This window comes from Berghia stephanieae, chromosome 1 (assembly GCF_034508935.2).
Source record: "Berghia stephanieae isolate SIO BIC M18660-M18661 chromosome 1, UCSD_Bste_1.3, whole genome shotgun sequence".
NCBI classification, from domain to species: Eukaryota; Metazoa; Mollusca; class Gastropoda; order Nudibranchia; family Aeolidiidae; genus Berghia; species Berghia stephanieae.
The window spans coordinates 138,848,717-138,868,850 of record NC_088360.1 but is presented as its reverse complement, the minus strand read 5'-3'; the positions used below and the strand labels follow the sequence as shown (position 1 = coordinate 138,868,850).

Here is a 20,134-nt window from a genome sequence, read left to right as displayed (position 1 = left end):
CGGTCAGGATAAAGATCCAGTCATCTCATTCCAAGACACAACAGCAACATTGGGAAGGAAAACACAAGTAGCATAGTGTCAGAAGAAAACAGCATTAGTGACCTCAGGGGAGATAAACCAACAGCTATTGCGACACAAATGTCATCATTTAAAATAAGGAAGACAAGCACACAAGAAAGAAAAATCTACAAAGGGGGCCTCAGCTCAGATAGAAGTGCACAGAGAAGCAAGTTTCAAAAACTGCCTATACCCGTCTTAGTTCAAGACCAGCTGAAATCCACTCACAGCTCAACGGAAGGGCAGGGCAGATGGCGTGTAGGGAAAAAAACATGGGCAAAGCCAAAAGGCCTAATTCAGGCTACACAGAAAGAACAAATGTTTGAAAAGTGGAAAGAGGAGAAAGCAAAGGTAGTGATGGATTGTCGAGTCCAGCATTCCCATAACCTAAAACTAAAACCATTTGTGACCAATGCTTCAAATCATCGAAATCAATTTATAGAAGAAAAAACAGGCTGTAAGTATTTTTGTCATGTATGAGCATTCACAGCTCAATATCAAATTGATGTGCTGAAGCACTATAGATGGGGTCCCACACAAACCAGACATGTTTTGTTTACAAGGGTTTTACGGCGCTTGCAACACATTAAGATCATATCAGCGCCAGTAAAAAGGAAGAAAATGGGAGAGTAAAAAGTTCTAGAATTACACTTAAAGCACCCAAGAAAAGGTAAGACAATAGGTAACGGATAATGAGAAATGATTTACAAGGGGAAAAAAAATTCTCCCAAAACTATACATTCGATTAATTCCCTCTCAGCCAAGACAAAACCAAGTATATTCATTCCAAGACAAAGACAAAATTGCAAGTTGGAAAACAGATATATAGAAAATAGAAGACACAGTAAGTGCCTCCCTGCACACTATGGGAGGTCAGAACCCCACCCTAGTCAAGTAGACGAGCTAAAGCGCTATAGAAGGGCTCCCACACAGTAACACCAGACAAAATCCCTGAAACTGGAAGCAGTCCTTCAGAGTCGTTAGGCCCCTGGAGCTGGAGTTTATCCTAGTTTCTATAGCATAAAATCGAGGGAAGTGATTGCTTGCTACCCTTTGGGTAAGATACTATTAGATTATCGCAATCGCAAAGTATTTTCCACCAGATCTAATATTCACAGCTACAGCTGCAAAGTAAACGCGACATAAAAATACTACTGACTTCACTCTATCAACTGCTACAAGGCCTTTGCATTACGCCATACAGCAGATTAAGATGAAATCACTTCTTTCCACAAATGGATTTTGTGGATAATAGAGACGCCACATGGGAAGAACAAATATCAAGGGATAGGAAAGACAGCACAGGTGTGGACCATATGGAACTCATTGAAGAAAAGAAAGAGAGATGTGTAGAACCCACTGGCATTGGACAGACTAACCCACCCCCCATTGAATACTTCCATCAACTGTTAATTATCCGCACCCAAGATAACTATGAAACCAACAGAGGACACTTCTTTTTGGGATTTTTTTTTGTTTTATTGCGGTGATACACAACATGTGATACAATGAAATATTTACAAGAATCCATTCGCATCATTCAGACAATTGTACAATAAAATAGTTCGTATTGGGTTGAGGATAAAAATAACATAGAAAAACATCTAATCATCTTGCTGTTCCTGTTGGTCACCATTAGCTTTGCCTGGAGAATGAGACTGAGAACGGGAACGGGATCTGGAGGCAGACTTCTTTCTTTCAGGAGTCTCTGATCTGCTCTTTGACCTTCTGTCCTTGCTAGCACTTCGAGATCTGCTACGAGATCGACTGCGACTCCTAGGACTTCTGGAGCGGCTGGCGCTTCGAGAACGACTGCGGGTACGTCTGCTCCTGGATCGAGATCTTGTTCTGGATCGACTAGGGAAAGGAAGAGAAAAAAATACATTGAAACATTCATGAATGGGCAATTTCCAAAACTCACATCCCATCCCCAATGGAGACGAAATGAAACATTCAGATAAACCACTAATATTGGCAGGTCTACATGACAAGAGTTAAGTTATAATCTTTACATAATCATTATTGAACAAATTGCTGTCATGAGCAGATACCCTTATACCATTCATTAAACATATTTCCCAAAGCTGCAACTCAACACACATCAGAAAAGTAACCCAGAAAAAGAGTAATCAGAAAGGTGGGGTCAGCAGTTACCACCTTTCAACAACTCAACTCTATGCCAAGAAAACCCTTGGCACAAACTACAAGTGTGAAGATGGTATTCAGATGACACGCAAGTTATCATCATTTTACTCCCATTGCAATCAATCACATGAAACCACAGTAATAATGGATCAGCACTACACAGGTTCCAAAGCCGACATTTTGCCTAACCAGAGATGCCAAACTAAAGAAACAGAAACGTGTAATTTAGGAGGAAAAAATATGTAACTTTGTACAGTCCCCTTTATACGAGTAGCACTGAACTGTTCTGTGTGACGACACTGTGTAAACGCTCTAAATACAAGTAAACTGACTTGGTAAAAATAGGTAATTTGTGAAGATTAAGATTTTACATACTTCTCTTATTTACATCACTTTTACATAAAAATTTCATAATCCTCATTTCTTGACTCAACTTATTAGCTAAAGACAAGTTTGTAGGAAGACTCTCATGACACCATTATTAGAGAAAGAGAGAGATGTTTGTTTTTGTTTTGGGTTTAACGGCGCTTGCAACACATTTAGGTTATATCAGCGCCAGTAAAAAGGAAGAAAATGGGATAGTAAACAGTTCTAGAATTATAAATAAAGCACACAAGAAAAAGTAAGAGGGAACTGGGAACAAATAGGGATGAGATGTAGATTCCAAGAGCACACTATCAAAGTACTTAGAGACCACCTATAAGTCTCATCCGGACACAAGCACAAAATCCAACAAAGAGGAATACACTCAAACGCTTACATTATAAATTCAAAATAACAAATATAATAATAAAACATAACAGAGAGATGATTTACAAGGGAAAAAAGATCATCTCCCAAAATAATAACTATGCATTTGACTGTTTTCCTACCAGATAGAACTCCGGCCAGGGCCAGGACAAAACCAAGTAATCCCATTCCTACACAAAGACAGAAAGCATGTTGGAAAAGATATGAGGATAGGAGACAGTATGTACCTCCGGAGAGAGAGAGAGAGAGAGAGAGAGAGAGAGAGAGAGAGAGAAAGAGAGAGAGAGAGAGAGAGAGAGAGAGAGAGAGAGAGAGAGAGAGAGAGAGAAAAACACAGAATCGAGAACCAATCCATGTGTAATGTTACCTTCTCCCCCTGGGGTTATCCTCAACCAAACGAATCTTGCGACCATTAATCTCTGTGTTGTCCAGTTTGTCAATAGCATTTTTCATGTCAGATTTGGTAGCAAACTCAATGATGCTGAAAAAAAAAAAAAAGGATAAACGTTCAATCATGAAAGGATGTCTCGGTCACAATTATTTCCTACATGGCAACAAACAAACTAGAAAGTTCGATAATGTCACTATGTTGAGAAAGACACTGCTAATTGGAACGACAGCTACATTCTATATAAATTAAGCTTCTCAGACATTTAATTTGTGGTAAACTGGGACCACGAGAATGGATGATAGCTTTGCCTGTCAAAATCACACATGCTACCCCCACAACATCCATTTGTATAAGAATAGGTAACAATAACGATAGATAACAGACTTGCCAACCAACCTCAACCATTTGAAACGATTATTTCCGAAAATATTCCCATATTTTTACCCCCCCCCCCCCAAAAATCATATTTTCAAAATGTTCAACCATTCAATGAATTTATGAAGACTTATCAAGCTGGAAAAGGTTAAGAGTCTGGCTACCCAGATTCTCATTTAGGAGGAGATGATATATAACGATCTTCAACACTTCCACATTTTTTTATCCTATTTATAACAGACTCGACTTTCTGCATTCAGCACATTTTTGCCAACATTACCATATCTATTGGAACTCAAAGCGTATTAAAATATGAGAAGTCGTACTGTTTGGTATGCCCCGAGTTAACAGATATAAATGGAGAGTAACAATTCATTGGAAGAAAAAACCCCTCCAAAAATTCACTAAAATGTGATATTCTATAAGCAGCAAATATTAATAAGTCTTCAAACACTCACCCTTCATTGCGATGCTTCTTGTGAGCATCAGCATACGTGACTTCTCCGGCTTGACGCATGTAGTCTTTCAGATCCTTCCATGGAACGAGTGGAAAAAAAAAAGAAGTTAGAATTCCACTTGACAAATGTCTTTGCAGTAAAAAATAAATAAATAGAAATAGAAAGAACAAAAACAGCAGAAGTGAAAGAAGTTGGCAGTAGAAAAAAAAAGCAATCTAAATGAGTGATGGATTACTGATAGATGAACTAAAGGACAAAAAAAAGATATTTTCTCATCTACCCCAGTGTTGATCAAAACGAAACTGGAACAGCATCAAAAAAACCCAACCCCCCCCCCCCCCCCAAAAAAAAACAGCCGGTGTTACCCTAAAAGAATGGCTGGATTATTTGATAACTGCCCAGATAAATTATGAGAAAGTCATCCTTATTCATCACACCAGTAATCCACTGCAAATGAGCCTATTAAACTATTTATAAAAAAAAATCACTGGTTCCTAATTAAAACCCAAAAAAAATGAAAGAAAAAAAAATTAGCACAAGTGTGAAAAAATTACAGCACACATTAAATTGAAACAATGAGATGGTAAAACCCTGCACACTTCACATACAGCGAGGAGAAGTGCAAAATATATTACCTATGATGAATCGGACAACCTGTGTGAGACCCTGCAACTCTTCTCTAATGAACTTCTGAGCAGGGGGACGACATCTACCCTCGTCACAGAAATTCTTTAAGTACCTTCTTCATCTTCAGACACATCTTAACATGACAAGACCTCGGTCATCGCACCATTTTAAAAATAAAATCGTAGATATGTTTAATCGTGTGGGTGTGACATCATCACCAAAGGCCATGCGGCAGGACCATCTTTTCCCTAACCCTCAGTCAGACAGCCAGAGAGCCTTGTCGGTGCAATAGACTTCCGAGCGGGGAAAGACATTCCCTGCATGCAGCTAAAATAAGGCTGTAAAAAAAAAAAACAAGTTGGATGGTGGGGGGAACCCCATCCCCACTGACGGGAAGAGACTGAACCCAGATGACAGGCTAAAACATCAGAGGACCAGAAAGGAACCCAGACATCGACATGGCCAGCAATTAGTCATCGCATCTTCTCAATTTAAGACCAGTTGGACATCTTAGAGTGCCCTTGTAATCACGCATCTCATCTTTGAGGTGGACGCTTTAAATGGGGAAGGAGAATAATACCGAATATTAAATTATAAGCCAATATTTTTTAAGTTGGGGAACACAGGAGATTTTTAAAAATTAATTAACATTTAACACCAAATACTGGCAACCATGTCTAATTCCATAGCCGATAAATAAATAATTGCATATTTGTGTAGATTCATTATTAAGACTATCTTGAGAAAATAAAAAATATTAAAATTTGACCATTAAAAAAAACCTTAAGAATTCAGTTCTGAACGTTAAATATAAATTACATCCATGTTCATTCATTTGTGTTATACTCAAGAATAATACTGTTAAAAAAGAATACTTGTCTTTATTTTAGTTTAAGGTGATCTGTCGCATCTGCTGTACTGAGAAAATTCCATACCTAGTTGACCTGAAAATGAATTCTAAAATTCAAGTTTCAGTGGGGATAGAATAGTCTCCCAACAATCTTTTATGCAGTTCCCAATTCCTCGCGTCATCAAAGGGAGGAGTAAAAAAAAAGAAGAAAAAGACCAATACAAAACAAAACCCATAACCGAAACACTGTCACATTTTGAAAGGCCATCAGTATCTTTATACGGAAATAATGACGGTGATGAAGTCTCATCAAAACAAATGTTGTACTGAAATTTACATGGAAGAATACAATTATGTTAGGTGCAGAGCACTACCTGAGAGGATAAGATCTTATTTTAATTTCTTTTTTCTCTTTAAAGAAAAGAAAAGAATTCGTAAATTGTCAAAGAGATTGGGGTTTCATTTCCCCTGAACGAGCCTTGCCATTCACTCCAGAGAAATCTGCAAAAGGAAAGAATTTTTTTATTAACATAAATTCAACCCTTACCTGCCAACTAACTCGTGATGAGAGGTTTTCAACAATCAGTCTATGCTCTGTCCTGGTTGGAGGTCCATATCTGAAACAAAGAGTTTCATAACTTATTGAATGGGACACCAAATTATTGCATATTTACATACAAAACATTGTCCAGCAATGTTCAGCTGAAAGTGGACATCAAAATTTTCAGCCCCGACAGATCACTACATCACTGGACTAAAAGTAAAAATGAATACATCTTGAATATCAAAAAAATTAATGAATTTGGGCAACTGTCAAAACGACTGCAACCATTCATTTAAGATTTTTTAAAATATTTTCAAAGCAAAACCCACATACTGCCATATTTTTTTTTGGATTGTTGCTTTAGGTCTCTTCCAACACAATTGAGGTTATATGAGAGACCGCTGAAACAAAAAAAAAAAACAAGCAATCTAACAAAAATAGTACAAATGTAAATCAAAATCATAACCTAAAGATATCATAAGCTAAATTATAAATAACCAAGAACAAACAGGCAGAAGATTTACCGAAAAAAAAATATCCCCTGTCAAAAATACAATCACAAACCAAAGAAGCAGGATAGGCTAGTAAAGAGAAGAAGAAACGACATCACTTTCGGATCGTACACCCATGCGAACATCATAGGTATATGATTCAAGGGTGATGCTCCCATCCAACCACCCGCTTTTTAAAGATTGCAACTGACTTTTTCAACAAGCCAGATGCAGGATAGAGAAATGTTGGCTATCTATTGGAAATGAAACACGAAGTATCACATACAAAGCTGCTATGTCTCTTTTAATGTTGACACCCAGCAAAGGAAACTGACTGATACAGATAGTGTACAAAGTTATTACTAAAATCTGTACTATACAACAAAGTGCACTGCTAAACTTTTAAAATCAAAATCAGCAAGATTTAACAATCCAAAGTCATAGAGAATTACCCTGGCACCAAACCTTCCAATTTCAGCAAGATGTCTTAAAGATACTTGTGTAGCCCTGCATTTAAAGCCAAAAGAAATTCTATAAATTTAAGGTGGGTTGCAGGTAAACGAGAGCTATTTCACGTTTCCTTTCTGATAAGTGGTTATAAGTAACAAAGTGAATGATATTAAAACATAACCAATCAAATTCACAAGTTCCTTAGCAATGTTCAGCAAAGAATGGACATCATATTATTCAGCCCCGATAGATGGTTAAACATCATTACATTGATGGGAACAAAAATTTTTTTAAAGCGTATAACCATATCAACGAGTAGATTTTTGACCAATCAAAACATGGAACTTGTGACACACCTTCACACGTGCTCGGACAAACATAGTTTGTTTATAAACAATAACGTGAATGAAATCGACCTCTCTGATCATTGTTATTGTATTTATACCACCAAATGGGTGACTACTTATCACACAATATTCTCGATCTATTATAAACGTTTAAGTTTATACATAGTTTTCACTTTTGGTACAATTGATCAAGCGGTAGAACAATGGGTATTTTACCCTTGATAGTAAAACATGTTTAGTTTGATATGTTAACCAATCACTGCCATTGTGTACATTATGACGACTGTCCAAGGGGCATGGTTATCTATGTGTCTATTGGGTAAATGTTTGTTTTTTAAAAATAATTCTGCACCCAATACAAAGGGAGTTCAAACCGGACATCCAATTTTAGCAGAGTAACCGGGATGTTGAATTTACCTCTTAGTTACGGAATGTTGAACTTAGGCTCTTTGAGTTTGTTTTTTTAAAACTGACATACTATACTTTATGACCATGACATTTCTAGTCAAACACCATGTCTTATCTATTTGTGTAGTAAGTCATTTCCATCATAAGAATAAATAAAAATAATACTAAATTCCTGAGCAATGTTCAAAGATTGGACATCATATTATTCAGCCCCGATAGATGGTTAAACATCATAACATCGATGGGAACAAAAAATGTTAAAAAGAGTATACAGTTTACACCATATTGTGTAAATGTTTAAAAAAAAAATCTGTGTGCCCAATACAAAGGGAGTTCAAACAAGATATCCAATGTTACCAGAGTAACCAGGATTGTTGAATTCACCCTTAGTTCCGGGAATCTGTTGAACTGACACTTTTTTAAATGTGTTATTTAACCGACATATTACATTTGTTACAGTGAATGACATAAGTCGGATGGTGAAAAGGTTTGAACTGAGATATTGCCAAGTTCAGTTATAGTGTCAATTTTTATTTTAAAAAAGAGTTCTTGTCATAAATCAACTTTTTTTGTACATCTTTGGGAAATAATTTCACTTCAAAATATTTTTTACAAAATCACCCGATTTACTTCAAATAAAGATTAAAATGCTGTTGAGCATAATTTTTCAGAAAATTAAAAATTTTTTAAATTGCAAATCCAAAATTTTCACCTTCCGACTGATTATGTCAAGCACTGACACATTTTATGACTATGACAGTTCTAGTCAAGTCCATGTCAAATCAATTCATGCAGTACATCACTTCCATCAGAAGTAAAAATAAAACAAAATTCCTGAGCAATGTTCAGCAAGGATTGGACATCATATTATTCAGCCCCGATAGATGGTTAAACATCATAACATTGATGGGAACAAAACAAAATCTAAAGTGCAATTGCGTAAATGTTAAAAAAAAATAATTCTGTGTGCCCAATACAATGAGAGTTCATACCAGATATCCAATCTTACCAGAGTAACCGGGATCTGTTGAATTTACCCTCTTAGTTACAGGAATCTGTTGAACTTGCACGCTTTTTAGTTAGTTTTATTTGACATATTATATTTTATGACTATGACATTTCTAGTCAAACACCATGTCCAATCAATTCATGTAGTAGGTCATTTCCATCATAAGAATATATAAAACTAAATACAAAATTCCTTAGCAATGTTCAGCAAAGATTGGACATCATATTATTCAGCCCCGATAGATGGTTAAACATCATAACATTGCAGGGTAAAATAAGTTGTTTTTGTTTTTTTGTTTTTAAGGGTTTTACGGCACTTGCAACACATTAAGGTCATATCAGCGCCAGTAAAAAGGAAGAAAATGGGATAGTAAAAAGTTCTAGAGTTACAATTAAAGCACAAAAGAAAAGGTAAGACAAAGGGGAATTGGTTCAAATAGGGAACAGATGTAGATTCCAAGAGCACACCGTCAAAGTACTTAGTCTGAGATCACCTAAAAGTCTCATCCAGACACAAGCACAGGTCCCAACTAAGAGGAATACACTCAAATGTTTACCAATCATACAATATAATATGTAAACTAAACATAATACAATGCATAACAGAGAGATGTTTTTTTGTTTGTTTGTTGCTTTAGGTCTCTTCCAATACAATTGAGGTTATATGAGAGACAGTGAAACACAAAAAACAAGCAATCTAACAAAAATAGTACAAATGTAAATCAAAATCATAACCTAAAGATATCATAAGCTAAATTATAAATAACCAAGAACAAACAGGCAGAAGATTTACAGAAAAAAAAAATATCCCCTGTCAAAAATACAATCACAAACCAAAGAAGCAGGATAGGCTAGTAAAGAGAAGAAGAAACGACATCACTATCGGATCGTATACCCATGCGAACATCATAGGTATATGATTCAAAGGTGATGCTCCCATCCAACCACCCGCAACAAGAGATGATTTACAAGGAAAAAAATATCATCTCCCAAAACTATAACTATACATTTGACTGTTTCCCTTCCAGCCAAGGAACTCCGGCAAGGATCAGGACAAAACTAAGTAATCTCATTCCAAGACAATGACAGGAAACAATTGGGAAACGGGTATGGGGGGATAGAAGACACAGCATGTACCTCCCTGCCCACTATGGGAGGTCAGGATCCCCACCCAGGTAAAATAAGTTCAAACATGATTGACAACAATATTCAGGACTTAATGCAACATTTTTAAAAATGTTCCTTCATATACCTGGTGAAGCTTAATCAAGAAAACAAATACTAACTTGTCACGTCTGCCACCGGCACGTCGTGCACCTCTGTAACCACGATCTCTGAAATCGTCACTCCTTGTTCCTCTGGCATGTTCAACACTTACTCTAAAATTAAGGAAAAGACAAAATATAATACAATCAGGCAAAGGTGTTATATACATTAGCACATCTTTTTACACAGATCAACATAGGAATCAAAAAGTATTATCAGCTGGAATAAAGAATGAACAAATAAATGTCCCATATATCTTTACCATTACTCGAATTGTATAATCATCCAGTTTCGATTAAATTATCAACCCCTTAATTTGTAGGTCGCAAATTGAACATAATCACTACTGTGGTTTTTAATTAATAATAACTGTAAAAACATCAGGAGCAATTTTGCATTGTAAATCTACATAAAGTAAATACTTTTGGACCACTAGCTTATTCCGCATCCAATAGGCGAGAAAATGGAATTATCAAGAGCCAAGTCTAAACAGCGAAATGACCTAAATGATTATTTACCGCCACGGATACCATAGACAAAAATAAATTATTAGAAATTTTTTAATATAAAAAAACAGTAAACATACCTTTCACCACACAATTCTTTTCCGTTCAGTTCATAAACTGCATCATCAGCATCTCTGTAGTCATCAAATTCCTGAGGGGGAAAGAAGAAAAAAAATAAATCCAAATTTCGAAGAAAAAAAATATCCACAGTGGATTGATCTGAAAAGAGAATGAGCTGGTTTTTTTTTTAAGTTAACCCGAATAAAAACCTGTAAATGACAACGAAATAAAGGGTCAGCAATTATAAATAGAACCAAAGCACCTATGCCTATACAAAGGAAATATTACAGTCCATTCAAGATACAAAAGTTAGAAGACCAGCGACCAGTGGGATGAGAATGAGAGGGAGCCAGGCCTTCCGAAAGCTCCTACATCCCTAGTATTCTTGTTCTAGTAGGGGGTTTGGGAAGGGGGAAGACTTTTTTAAAAGTTTTCCCCCCTCCCAAACCCCCTACTAGAACATTATAAAAAACAAGAATACTAGGTATGTAGGTGCTTTCGGAAGGCCTCCCGAATGAGAGATTTAACTTTCAGAGTACATAATATGGTGGGCCCTTCGTTCAATTAAATTGGAAGTCAAATGTAGGTACACAATGAATGCAAAATCTGAAAAATAAAGTAGTATATAGACCTGTAAATGAGCTCTATAAAAATTGACTGAAACTCGACAAACTGAAGATTCAATTATTTTTTTTAAAATAAGGGCATCATTGGAGAGCAGAGTGATAAATACATTAAAATGGTCGGTGTTATTTGTTTTGTTTGTTTGTTTTTAAGGGTTTTACGGCGCTTGCAACACATTTAGGTTATATCAGCGCCAGTAAAAAGAAAATGGGACAGTAAAAAGCTCTAGAATTACAATTAAAGCATCCAAGAAAAAGTAAGACAAAGGGGAACTGGGAACAAATAGGGATCAGATGTAGATTCCAAGAGCATACCATCAATGATCTTAGTTTGAGATCACCAATAAGTCTCATCCGGAGACAAGCACGGCCCCCACTAAGAGGAATACACTCAAATGCTTACAATATAAATTAGAACAAATATAATAATACATAACAGAGAGATGATCTACAAGGAAAAAAATATCACCTCCCAAAACAATAACTATGCATTCGACTGTTTCCCTCCCAGCCAGGACCCCGACCAGGGCCAGGACAAAACCAAGCAATCTCATTCCAAGACAAAGACAGAATGCAAGTTGGAAAACAGAGGGGGATAGAAGACAGAATAAGTACCTCCCTGCCCACTATGGGAGGTAGGAACCCCACCCAGTGGGTGTTATTTCTTACTGGAAGTATGACTGCCATAATTTGATGTAGAAGGAATGCTAAATAAGCATGTCATTCATATAGGTAAAGATGACTTCATCAAAGTCATATTCCTGCCTCTGGAATTTTTTTGACATAGAAAAATAATCACCATTATCATCTTTAACTTCTAGCCATGACCAATTGAATTTATTCCTCACATCTTTATCAATGCTCGACAAGTCTGAATTGAATTGCGATCCGCGAACAACTCAGCCATTGTGAGAACATTAGAATAATGTAGCAATGAGCAAACTTGATTTTCAATCAGTAAATGACAGAAAAAAAAAACTTAAATAAATATGACTTCAGGCCAATACACTGAATTATTAAGTAGAAGTGAATTATCAAGAAGAAACTTCGGCAGGCGTAGCGGAAAAATTCAAAGAATCGAAATGAAGGTAAATCGCCACAAAACAGCAAGCTCGCTTGGGCTTGAGCAAAACAATGGCAGAAAACGTCCTGATTTGCACGGGAATTAATTAGGCTACTTACCATTGTTCCTTATAATCAGGTACTCAATCAGTGAAGAAACGATCAACCAGTTTGTTTACAACGTGAGGCAATCGAAATGTGCTTGTAGCAATCTATCCTAACTTTCGCTTTGAAGGTGTCTACATAACGTACTTCTGGCATTCGCAATTTACTTTATCATAGTTTTGAGACTCGCCAGGTAAATGTGGTCAATTTTGGCTTAGATGAAACAGTGAAATTTATCGCTCGGTGGCTCAGTTAAAATTGGCTACAGTTGGGATCACGACGGGTTTGGAAAGTGAAAAAATAATTTAACGAAGGATGTGTGAAAATACCCAGGGAAGTGTTCAGACACGCCTTTTTTAAAAAGCGTCGCTTAGTCTTGGCAATATATACATCGTTAATATAAACGGTCCCCATGAGCTATGCGTAGCACTGTGGAACACTCCTAATTACTTTACGGTCATGGACTACGATTTGTGAATTCTTTCTTTTTTTATTTATTTCTTTTGTTTGTTTGTTGCTTTAGGTCTCTTCCAACACAATTGAGGTTATATGAGAGACCGCTGAAACAAAAAAACAAGCAATCTAACAAAAATAGTACAAATGTAAATCAAAATCATAACCGAAGATATCATAAGCTAAATTATAAATAACCAAGAACAAACAGGCAGAAGATTTACAGAAAAAAAAAAATCCCTGTCAAAAATACAATCACAAACCAAAGAAGCAGGATAGGCTAGTAAAGAGAAGAAGAAACGACATCACTATCGGATCGTACACCCATGCGAACATCATAGGTATATGATTCAAGGGTGATGCTCCCATCCAACCACCCGCATTTATTTCTTTCTTTCTTTCCTTTTTTTTAAATATTTGAATTTGACAAATTGACTGATTTCAGTTAATTGACTGAGAATTTACAGGTCTAAGTATAGTCATTCAGAGTCATTAGAATTAGGCTCAAGGAGAAGGAGTCTACACCAGTTTCTGTAGCGTGAAACGGAAATAGCAATTGCTTGCTGCCCTTTTGATATGGCGCTAATCTATCGCAAAGCATTTTTTCCACCAGATCTAACTCTAGCAGACCCAGCTACCCAATCACTGCTAGGTAGGCAGGGGGATCAGAAAAACACAAACTCTCCCAACTGCACCCGGGATCATTCAAGAACCTTTTCCGTGTGAAGTGAGTGCTCTGTCAACTGAGCTAGCGGGACCCCATTTCTCAGTAAAGTAGAGACCAGAAGTCAGAAGAATAATTCTGCATTTTTAAAAATATGCATTTAACAGATGAAAACCAGCTGGGCTGAACTTACCACAAATCCATATCCATTTTTCAGCATGATGTCCCTAATTCGCCCATAGCCTCTGAAGAATCTTTCAACATCTTTTTCACGAGCATGGTAGGATATCCGTCCAACGTAGACTCTGGTCCCCATTCTGAAATCAAAGTATGAACATAATTTATGGGAAAATAATTTACAATTTACAATCTTATTAAGAATTAAAATGTTATGATTAAAATGAGTGGGTCAGTTTAATAAATAATAAATTTTCCATTTGCTTTTTCAATTTCAATGTCAATATTTCAATTCAATAAAATGCAGACTTACCAAGATCTCCTGTGCCTTAGCCTAAGCCAAATAAGGCACTAAGTCTAAGCAAATGGAGTTTGAATCTGCGACGTTCATGAATGTGAATTACTTGGACTTGGAATCTTGGAAGTTAAACTGAACACTTACCTTACCCGGGTTCCATCTCTTTCCAGAGGTCGGATGTCATGGCCTTCCATCCTTCAGTCCATTGCAGCCTCGTTACAGTCTGCCATGCGCCGTCCTGTAGCTTCCTTGATGCCATCTGTCCAGGATTTCCTTTGTCTTCCTCTGCCTCTCTTTCCTTCAATTCTTCCCTCCATTATCCTTTTATCGAGACTATCATGTCTTCGCATATGTCCAAAATATGACAGCTTTTTGTGCTTCACAGTCAAAAGAAGTTCTTTTTGTTTTTGGCCCATTAGGCCGAGGACTTCGATGTTTGTTTTTCTTGCTGTCCAAGGTATTTTCAGCATTCTCCTGTACATCCACATCTCAAAAGCTTCAATACGTTGTCTGTGCGGTTAGTGTACACGTTTCACAACCATAAAAGAAAATGGACCACATAGCATTTGGTGCATCTCATTCGTGTTCTGATGGAGATATTTGTGTTGGTGAGGATTGGCTTTAGTTTCATGAACGCATTTTTGGCCAGCATTATTCGTCTCCTGATCTCTTTATCAGACTTTGCATCGGATGTTACCAACTGCCCCAAGTACGTGAACTCCTTTACTTGTTCCACTGGACACTCTTCTACGTCTATTTCTATATCTATGTCTATGGGCTCTTTCTTTTTTTATTATCACCATTGTTTTTGTCTTCTTCGCATTCAATTCATGAACAGCCCCTTTTCTTTACTCTCTTCGTTCACTTTTGAAAGTAGCTTCTGTAGGTCTTCCTTACTTTCCGCCAACAGGACTGTATCGTCAGCGTAACGTAAATTGTTGTTGATGTGGACACCAACCTTCAACTTCAACCCTTGTGTGCTGTTTCTACTTGCCGAAAAATAGACTCAGTGTATAAATTAAACAAGCAAGGAGACATAACACATCCCTGGCGCACTCCTTTCTTGATTTCAATTGCATCTGTTGTATCTGTCTGCACTTTTATCTGAGCTTTCTGCTGCCAGTACAGATTAGCGATTAGTAGAGCCACATCATTCTCTTCCACACCTATTGCCACAAGTAGGTACTTTGGTAAACGTCCATTTGGCCTCCAGCAGAGAGCCGATAAATGGGCTAGTGGCTGTGACCCGATTTTTTGGACTTTTGAGTGATGGGTCTCAGAAAAAGTTCCATAGATTTTTTGTTTATGGATTGATTTTAATGATTGATGTCTTATTTTCTTCAGGAGAAATTACTCTATCGTTTGGTGTAGTTTATTTTAAAATCAATGACAATTTAGTATAACTTTTGATTATGGATAAAATAGGGTATAATTTAGCTTTGGATAATTAAAAGATTAGAACTTGGTAAATCAAAATTTCATGCTGGCTCGTTTATTTAACATCTTAACTTTTATATAAAATTAAATTCAGGGCAAAGTTGTATACCGCATCCATGAAATTCGTTCCAGCAAAATCCTTACTCAAATATTAGCGGCCATTTTAGACCAGTTTTGAAATCCAAATGGTGGTTACTACCGGAAATGCAACACTTTTCAGGTCACAAAGTCCGTCAGTAAATAACAAAGGCAAATAGAAGACCATTTTTCAGCCTTTAAACTTACATAACTTTTCTTCTGCTTATCTGATTCTCACAATTTTGGAATCATTAGAATCGTGTTGAAAAGCACTTTAAAATGATATAGAGAGGTGGGCCTTTGCCAACCTCCGCTGCACGTCCAACTCGCGTTGAGCATGCATTCACGTAAAATATAAAGATTTTTTTTAAAAACCTACCTCTGTTTCAAAAACTAGCATCTTTCACCTTTCTAAGAAACATTTTGATTTTTCAGAACTTTAGTTCGTTAAAAAATACCGGCCAATCTGACCCGTTGAGTCGAATGAAAACGAAATTTTGTTGTTTACACGGTTCAAAGGAAATGCCGTAAATAAGTTTTCATGGACTTCCTGTGTTGTTTTTACAGTGTCACGTGACCGTTTTGAGAAATTTGTCGTCTGCTACAAATAATTAGACTGGTAGGGGGTGATATTTTCGTTGGAGCAGAGAAAAAGTGAGTATTATTTCTTGGACTTGTAGAGAGGCCTAGGGTCCACCAGCAGTCAAGTTGATTGAATAAAAGAAAAAAAAGGCCTTTTTTATCCACCGCCACCACCACCGTGAGAGTGGAGGGGGGGGGGGGGGGGGGGGGGGGGTGCATGCCGACGAGAGGGAGACGTGTCGATTGGTGACCTTGGGTGACGTAGAGCATCTCAAGGATGCTGGCAGCAGTTGCAGGTGTTCTTAACCCCTTAACGGCGAAGCTAATTTTTTGCTTTTAGATAATAGTTTGCTTTTATCTTTATCATTGTTAACGGGGAATACAGCGTTTCCACCAAGAGAGCAGTCAAGACTATCGCAACTCGGACTTCAATTGTCTATAATCGTTTTGCCGTTACTTGTCTTTTGATGATAGAAGATTTGGTGTTAAGTCAAAGATCGAATTTCGCCGCTAAAAGGTTGCATTGCTACTGGGTTTGCTCCCCCCCCCCCCCCTTCCTTTTTTTCTTCTTCTTTTTGTTTTATTTTTTCACCTTAGTATTGTTGATTGCTATTTCCTTTTTTATGATTAGCAAGTGCCGTAGGAGTCTCACAGGATGCAAGAGTACTGCAATTAACCCTTTGCCAGTGACTCTGATTTTTTTCTTTCAAATACTAGTCTTCATTTATATTATTTTTTTAACGCAGAAAAAAACGTTTCCACCATAAGAGCAGTAAGAATATTGATAAAATGCGCTTTGAGCACGTTGGGTGGATATTGCCCTATATAAAAGCTCATGTTTTTAAGTTGTATTTTGTTTTGTCTTTTGATGAAAACGGTAAGATTTTATTTTTGGTCCAAGTAAGATTGATATTCGCCTTTAAAAGGTTAAGTTGTTTTTTTTTTTTTTCAGGTTTTTGTTTTTTTTCAAATGCCTAGTGAGAGAGAAAAAACAAAACAATCATACATGTATCTGCAAACAGCAGAACGTTTTCATTTTACAATGAGATGGGAAGGGGAAGGGATAACATTATGACAAGAGAGAGAGAGAGAGAGAGAGAGAGAGAGAGAGAGAGAGAGAGAGGAGAGAGAGGGGGGAGAGGGAGGGGGGGGGTGGGGGGGGGGGGGGGGGGGGGGAATAGTAATTGGGGAATGGGAAAAGATGAAAGAAACAATGGGTTGCCTGATGATGTAGAGCAAAGGAATGTTACAGCGGTGTTCACGGAGCGTACTTCGTGAAACTTTAACCTTTTACAGTGACAGTTTTTTTTCTGCAGATTGCTTATGCAGAATAAATCGTTTCCACCAAGAGAGCAGTAATAAGTGTATATTTCGACTCGGGCTTCAATTAAACTATAAATCGCAAAGCTTGTCTTTTAATGATAACATTAAGACTAAGATCTGGAGTTTGGGGAGTGTAAGATGGAATCTCGCCAATAATGGTTAAAATTGTTTTGATTTTTAAAAACTAGGCACTTTGATAACTCCAGTCCAGTGGCCGCCGAAAGGCTCACTGTAAGGTGAAACTCGTTTTTTGGAACTTTATTTTTGACCCTTTACTGTGTTTGTCACCTTGGCGTTATTTGTGAACCTATGTGACTAATTTTGGTATCATTATAAAGGGCACAAAACAAGCTTTCTAACGGTGTATTTCATTCTCAATTCCTGATTGTATTTCTCAGAAAACTTATGTAATAAAAATTTATAAATTTTTGAATTATAACAACTTTTTAAATTATGGATACATTTTAATTATACTTCATACATCGACAGACAATTAATTGAAGAAAATCTCTGCCAAATTTCATACAAATTGATATACTCGCTCATTATTTTATTTTTCCCGCCACCAACCCCACTTTATAGGCCAAAAACCTCATATTTTTTTCCATTTTCGTTTATCATTAATTTTTTCCAAACTTTCCATACATGAAAATGATTTATATGAAAATAAAGCTTATTTTCTGACCTTTAAAATGATATCTAACACTTGCCATTTATTTTTGAATTGAAACAAAATTACTGAAAACAATAAGTGGGCCATGTTGACTGCAAGACTCAAAATTTCCCGATCGCCGCGAGATGCTGGTTTTGAGGCAGCAGTGAGAAGATCACAGATTCTCTCTGTAAAGTTGACAAAAAATTTCAGTAGAAAAATATAAATAACTCTGGAACCGTAGGTCGTAAAGAAACAAATAAGGTATCAAATTTTATGTTTTTTCAAGTCCCATCCCCCTGACTGAGTCAAATCAAGATATTTTGAGTTTGAAAATTTTATCAAAGTGCCTATAAAAACATAACACACACACACACACACGAGCGCGCGCGGTCACGACAGCGAGGACCATCTATTGCATGTGTTGCAACGGTAAATCAGTTTACGTGTACGTATATCCTGAGGCGAGATGCCCCATTACCGTGTACGCACCCCCCCCCCCCCCCCCCCCCAAAAAAAAAAAGAAAGAAAGAGACACACACACATACACACACACACACGCAGTCTCGCATCCGCTACGAACTAATTTTGCGCACCAATTTTTACTGCACTAATGCACCAAATTGCATTTGGTTTGGCCACTTGGCCTCCTGTAACCAACTTTTTGGCTTCCTCTGACTTTCCCCGTTATATCGTTTTACTCTGGTACCGGTATAACATTTTATTTGGCAATCTAAATATCTAAATGCAACACGTGCTAACGCCACAGATTGCATTTGCTAATGCTTCTATATATACGAATTTTCCTTATCCTATCTAAATTGTTTAACAAATCTAAAGAGTTTTCGCGAGGCTAAGGTGGGTTTGGTGGTATTTGGGCTTCTGCCGAGGAATCTGGCCTCTTGCTATAGCTAGTTTGGTCTCTTACTCAAAAATGATCTGGCAACCCTGCCTGGCTAGGCGGAACCTTGATAACAGAAACGGGACCCACACGATTTCGCCAGGAATTAAACATGAAAACAATTAGGATATAATTTTAACACAACTTTTGAAATTCATCAAGGATTGTCCATTACCGAATGTTTTTTGATAGAAAACAAATGCATCTTCAAATCTAAACTGCTTTTGACGGTAAGCGGTAAGTTTTTATTTATTTTTCTGTCCAAACGAATGATTTGTCCTGGTTATAGAAGCTAAGTATTGGTAACACCGGCTCAGCTCTCTAGGATTCATTGAGCTGAATCCAATTTGAATTTTTTACCAAAGTACCTACCACAAGGTCCTGGATACGTTTCTGATGACTAACAGAATCAAATGCCTTTGAGTTCAGAGTAGTCGATAAAACAGGCATATATGTCTTTTTGGACCTCTAAGTATTTTTCTGACAGGATTTTTAAGTCGAAAATTGCCTCCCTGAACACTAAAATAAAAAGTTAAAAAATTGAAAAACGATGACAAGTGACAAGTCCCTAGTCAGTGACCGTGTCAGACACCCCTCTCCCCTCAATTTTCAGACGGTATATCTCCCAAACATTGACAAATGTCAACAATATATGCCAAAAGCAATTAAAAAAAAACAAAAAAACAAGTTATTGTTTATATAATGAATTGGTTGGCGTGTTCAGACACACTTGGGCACAGACACAGACACAAGACTAAGACTAAGACACAAGTCCAAGGACAAGCCAGAGCGAAGTACACCAGCAAAAGTCAAAGGTCGCTTGGTAGGCAGACGATGAAAATGAAACTGCTACAACACATCAATAATAATTAACTTGCCGATTCATAATAATAATGGAGATGCTTACCTTTATTTTGCACTCTTGTAAAGAATTAAATCGAAGGGTAAATTCACTGAGTAGCGTGCATCAATCGGTCAATGTCACACAAAAAAAAGGAAGCGTTGGGGAGACGATCGCTGGGCAAGTTATAATTTATGTTACTGTA

The 20,134-nt window shown here is 37.0% G+C and overlaps 1 protein-coding gene and 3 non-coding genes across 5 annotated transcripts; all 4 read right to left on the bottom strand.

Annotated features, from left to right (window-relative positions):
- Positions 1-1,514: 1,514 nt before the first annotated feature.
- On the bottom strand, positions 1,515-20,134 carry LOC144963348 (serine/arginine-rich splicing factor 4-like). Of its 2 annotated transcripts, none has more exons than XM_078897295.1 (8): positions 19,996-20,134; positions 13,834-13,957; positions 10,754-10,824; positions 10,188-10,280; positions 6,201-6,270; positions 4,177-4,250; positions 3,320-3,433; positions 1,515-1,914 (listed from the first exon to the last, which is right to left on the bottom strand). In XM_078897295.1, the coding sequence occupies exons 2-8, from the start codon at positions 13,954-13,956 to the stop codon at positions 1,662-1,664; spliced, it is 798 nt and encodes a 265-aa protein (XP_078753421.1). In that variant the 5' UTR covers position 13,957; positions 19,996-20,134; the 3' UTR covers positions 1,515-1,661. The 2 variants fall into 2 exon arrangements, with proteins under 2 accessions (XP_078753421.1, XP_078753422.1); XM_078897296.1 differs by having other exon boundaries at positions 13,834-17,719; positions 18,548-20,103.
- Positions 7,344-7,410, bottom strand: LOC144963552 (small nucleolar RNA SNORD2). The gene has a single exon (XR_013643651.1). It is a non-coding gene; the product is annotated as a small nucleolar RNA SNORD2 (small nucleolar RNA).
- LOC144963554 (small nucleolar RNA SNORD2) lies at positions 8,733-8,799 on the bottom strand. The gene has a single exon (XR_013643653.1). It is a non-coding gene; the product is annotated as a small nucleolar RNA SNORD2 (small nucleolar RNA).
- Positions 9,100-9,166, bottom strand: LOC144963553 (small nucleolar RNA SNORD2). The gene has a single exon (XR_013643652.1). It is a non-coding gene; the product is annotated as a small nucleolar RNA SNORD2 (small nucleolar RNA).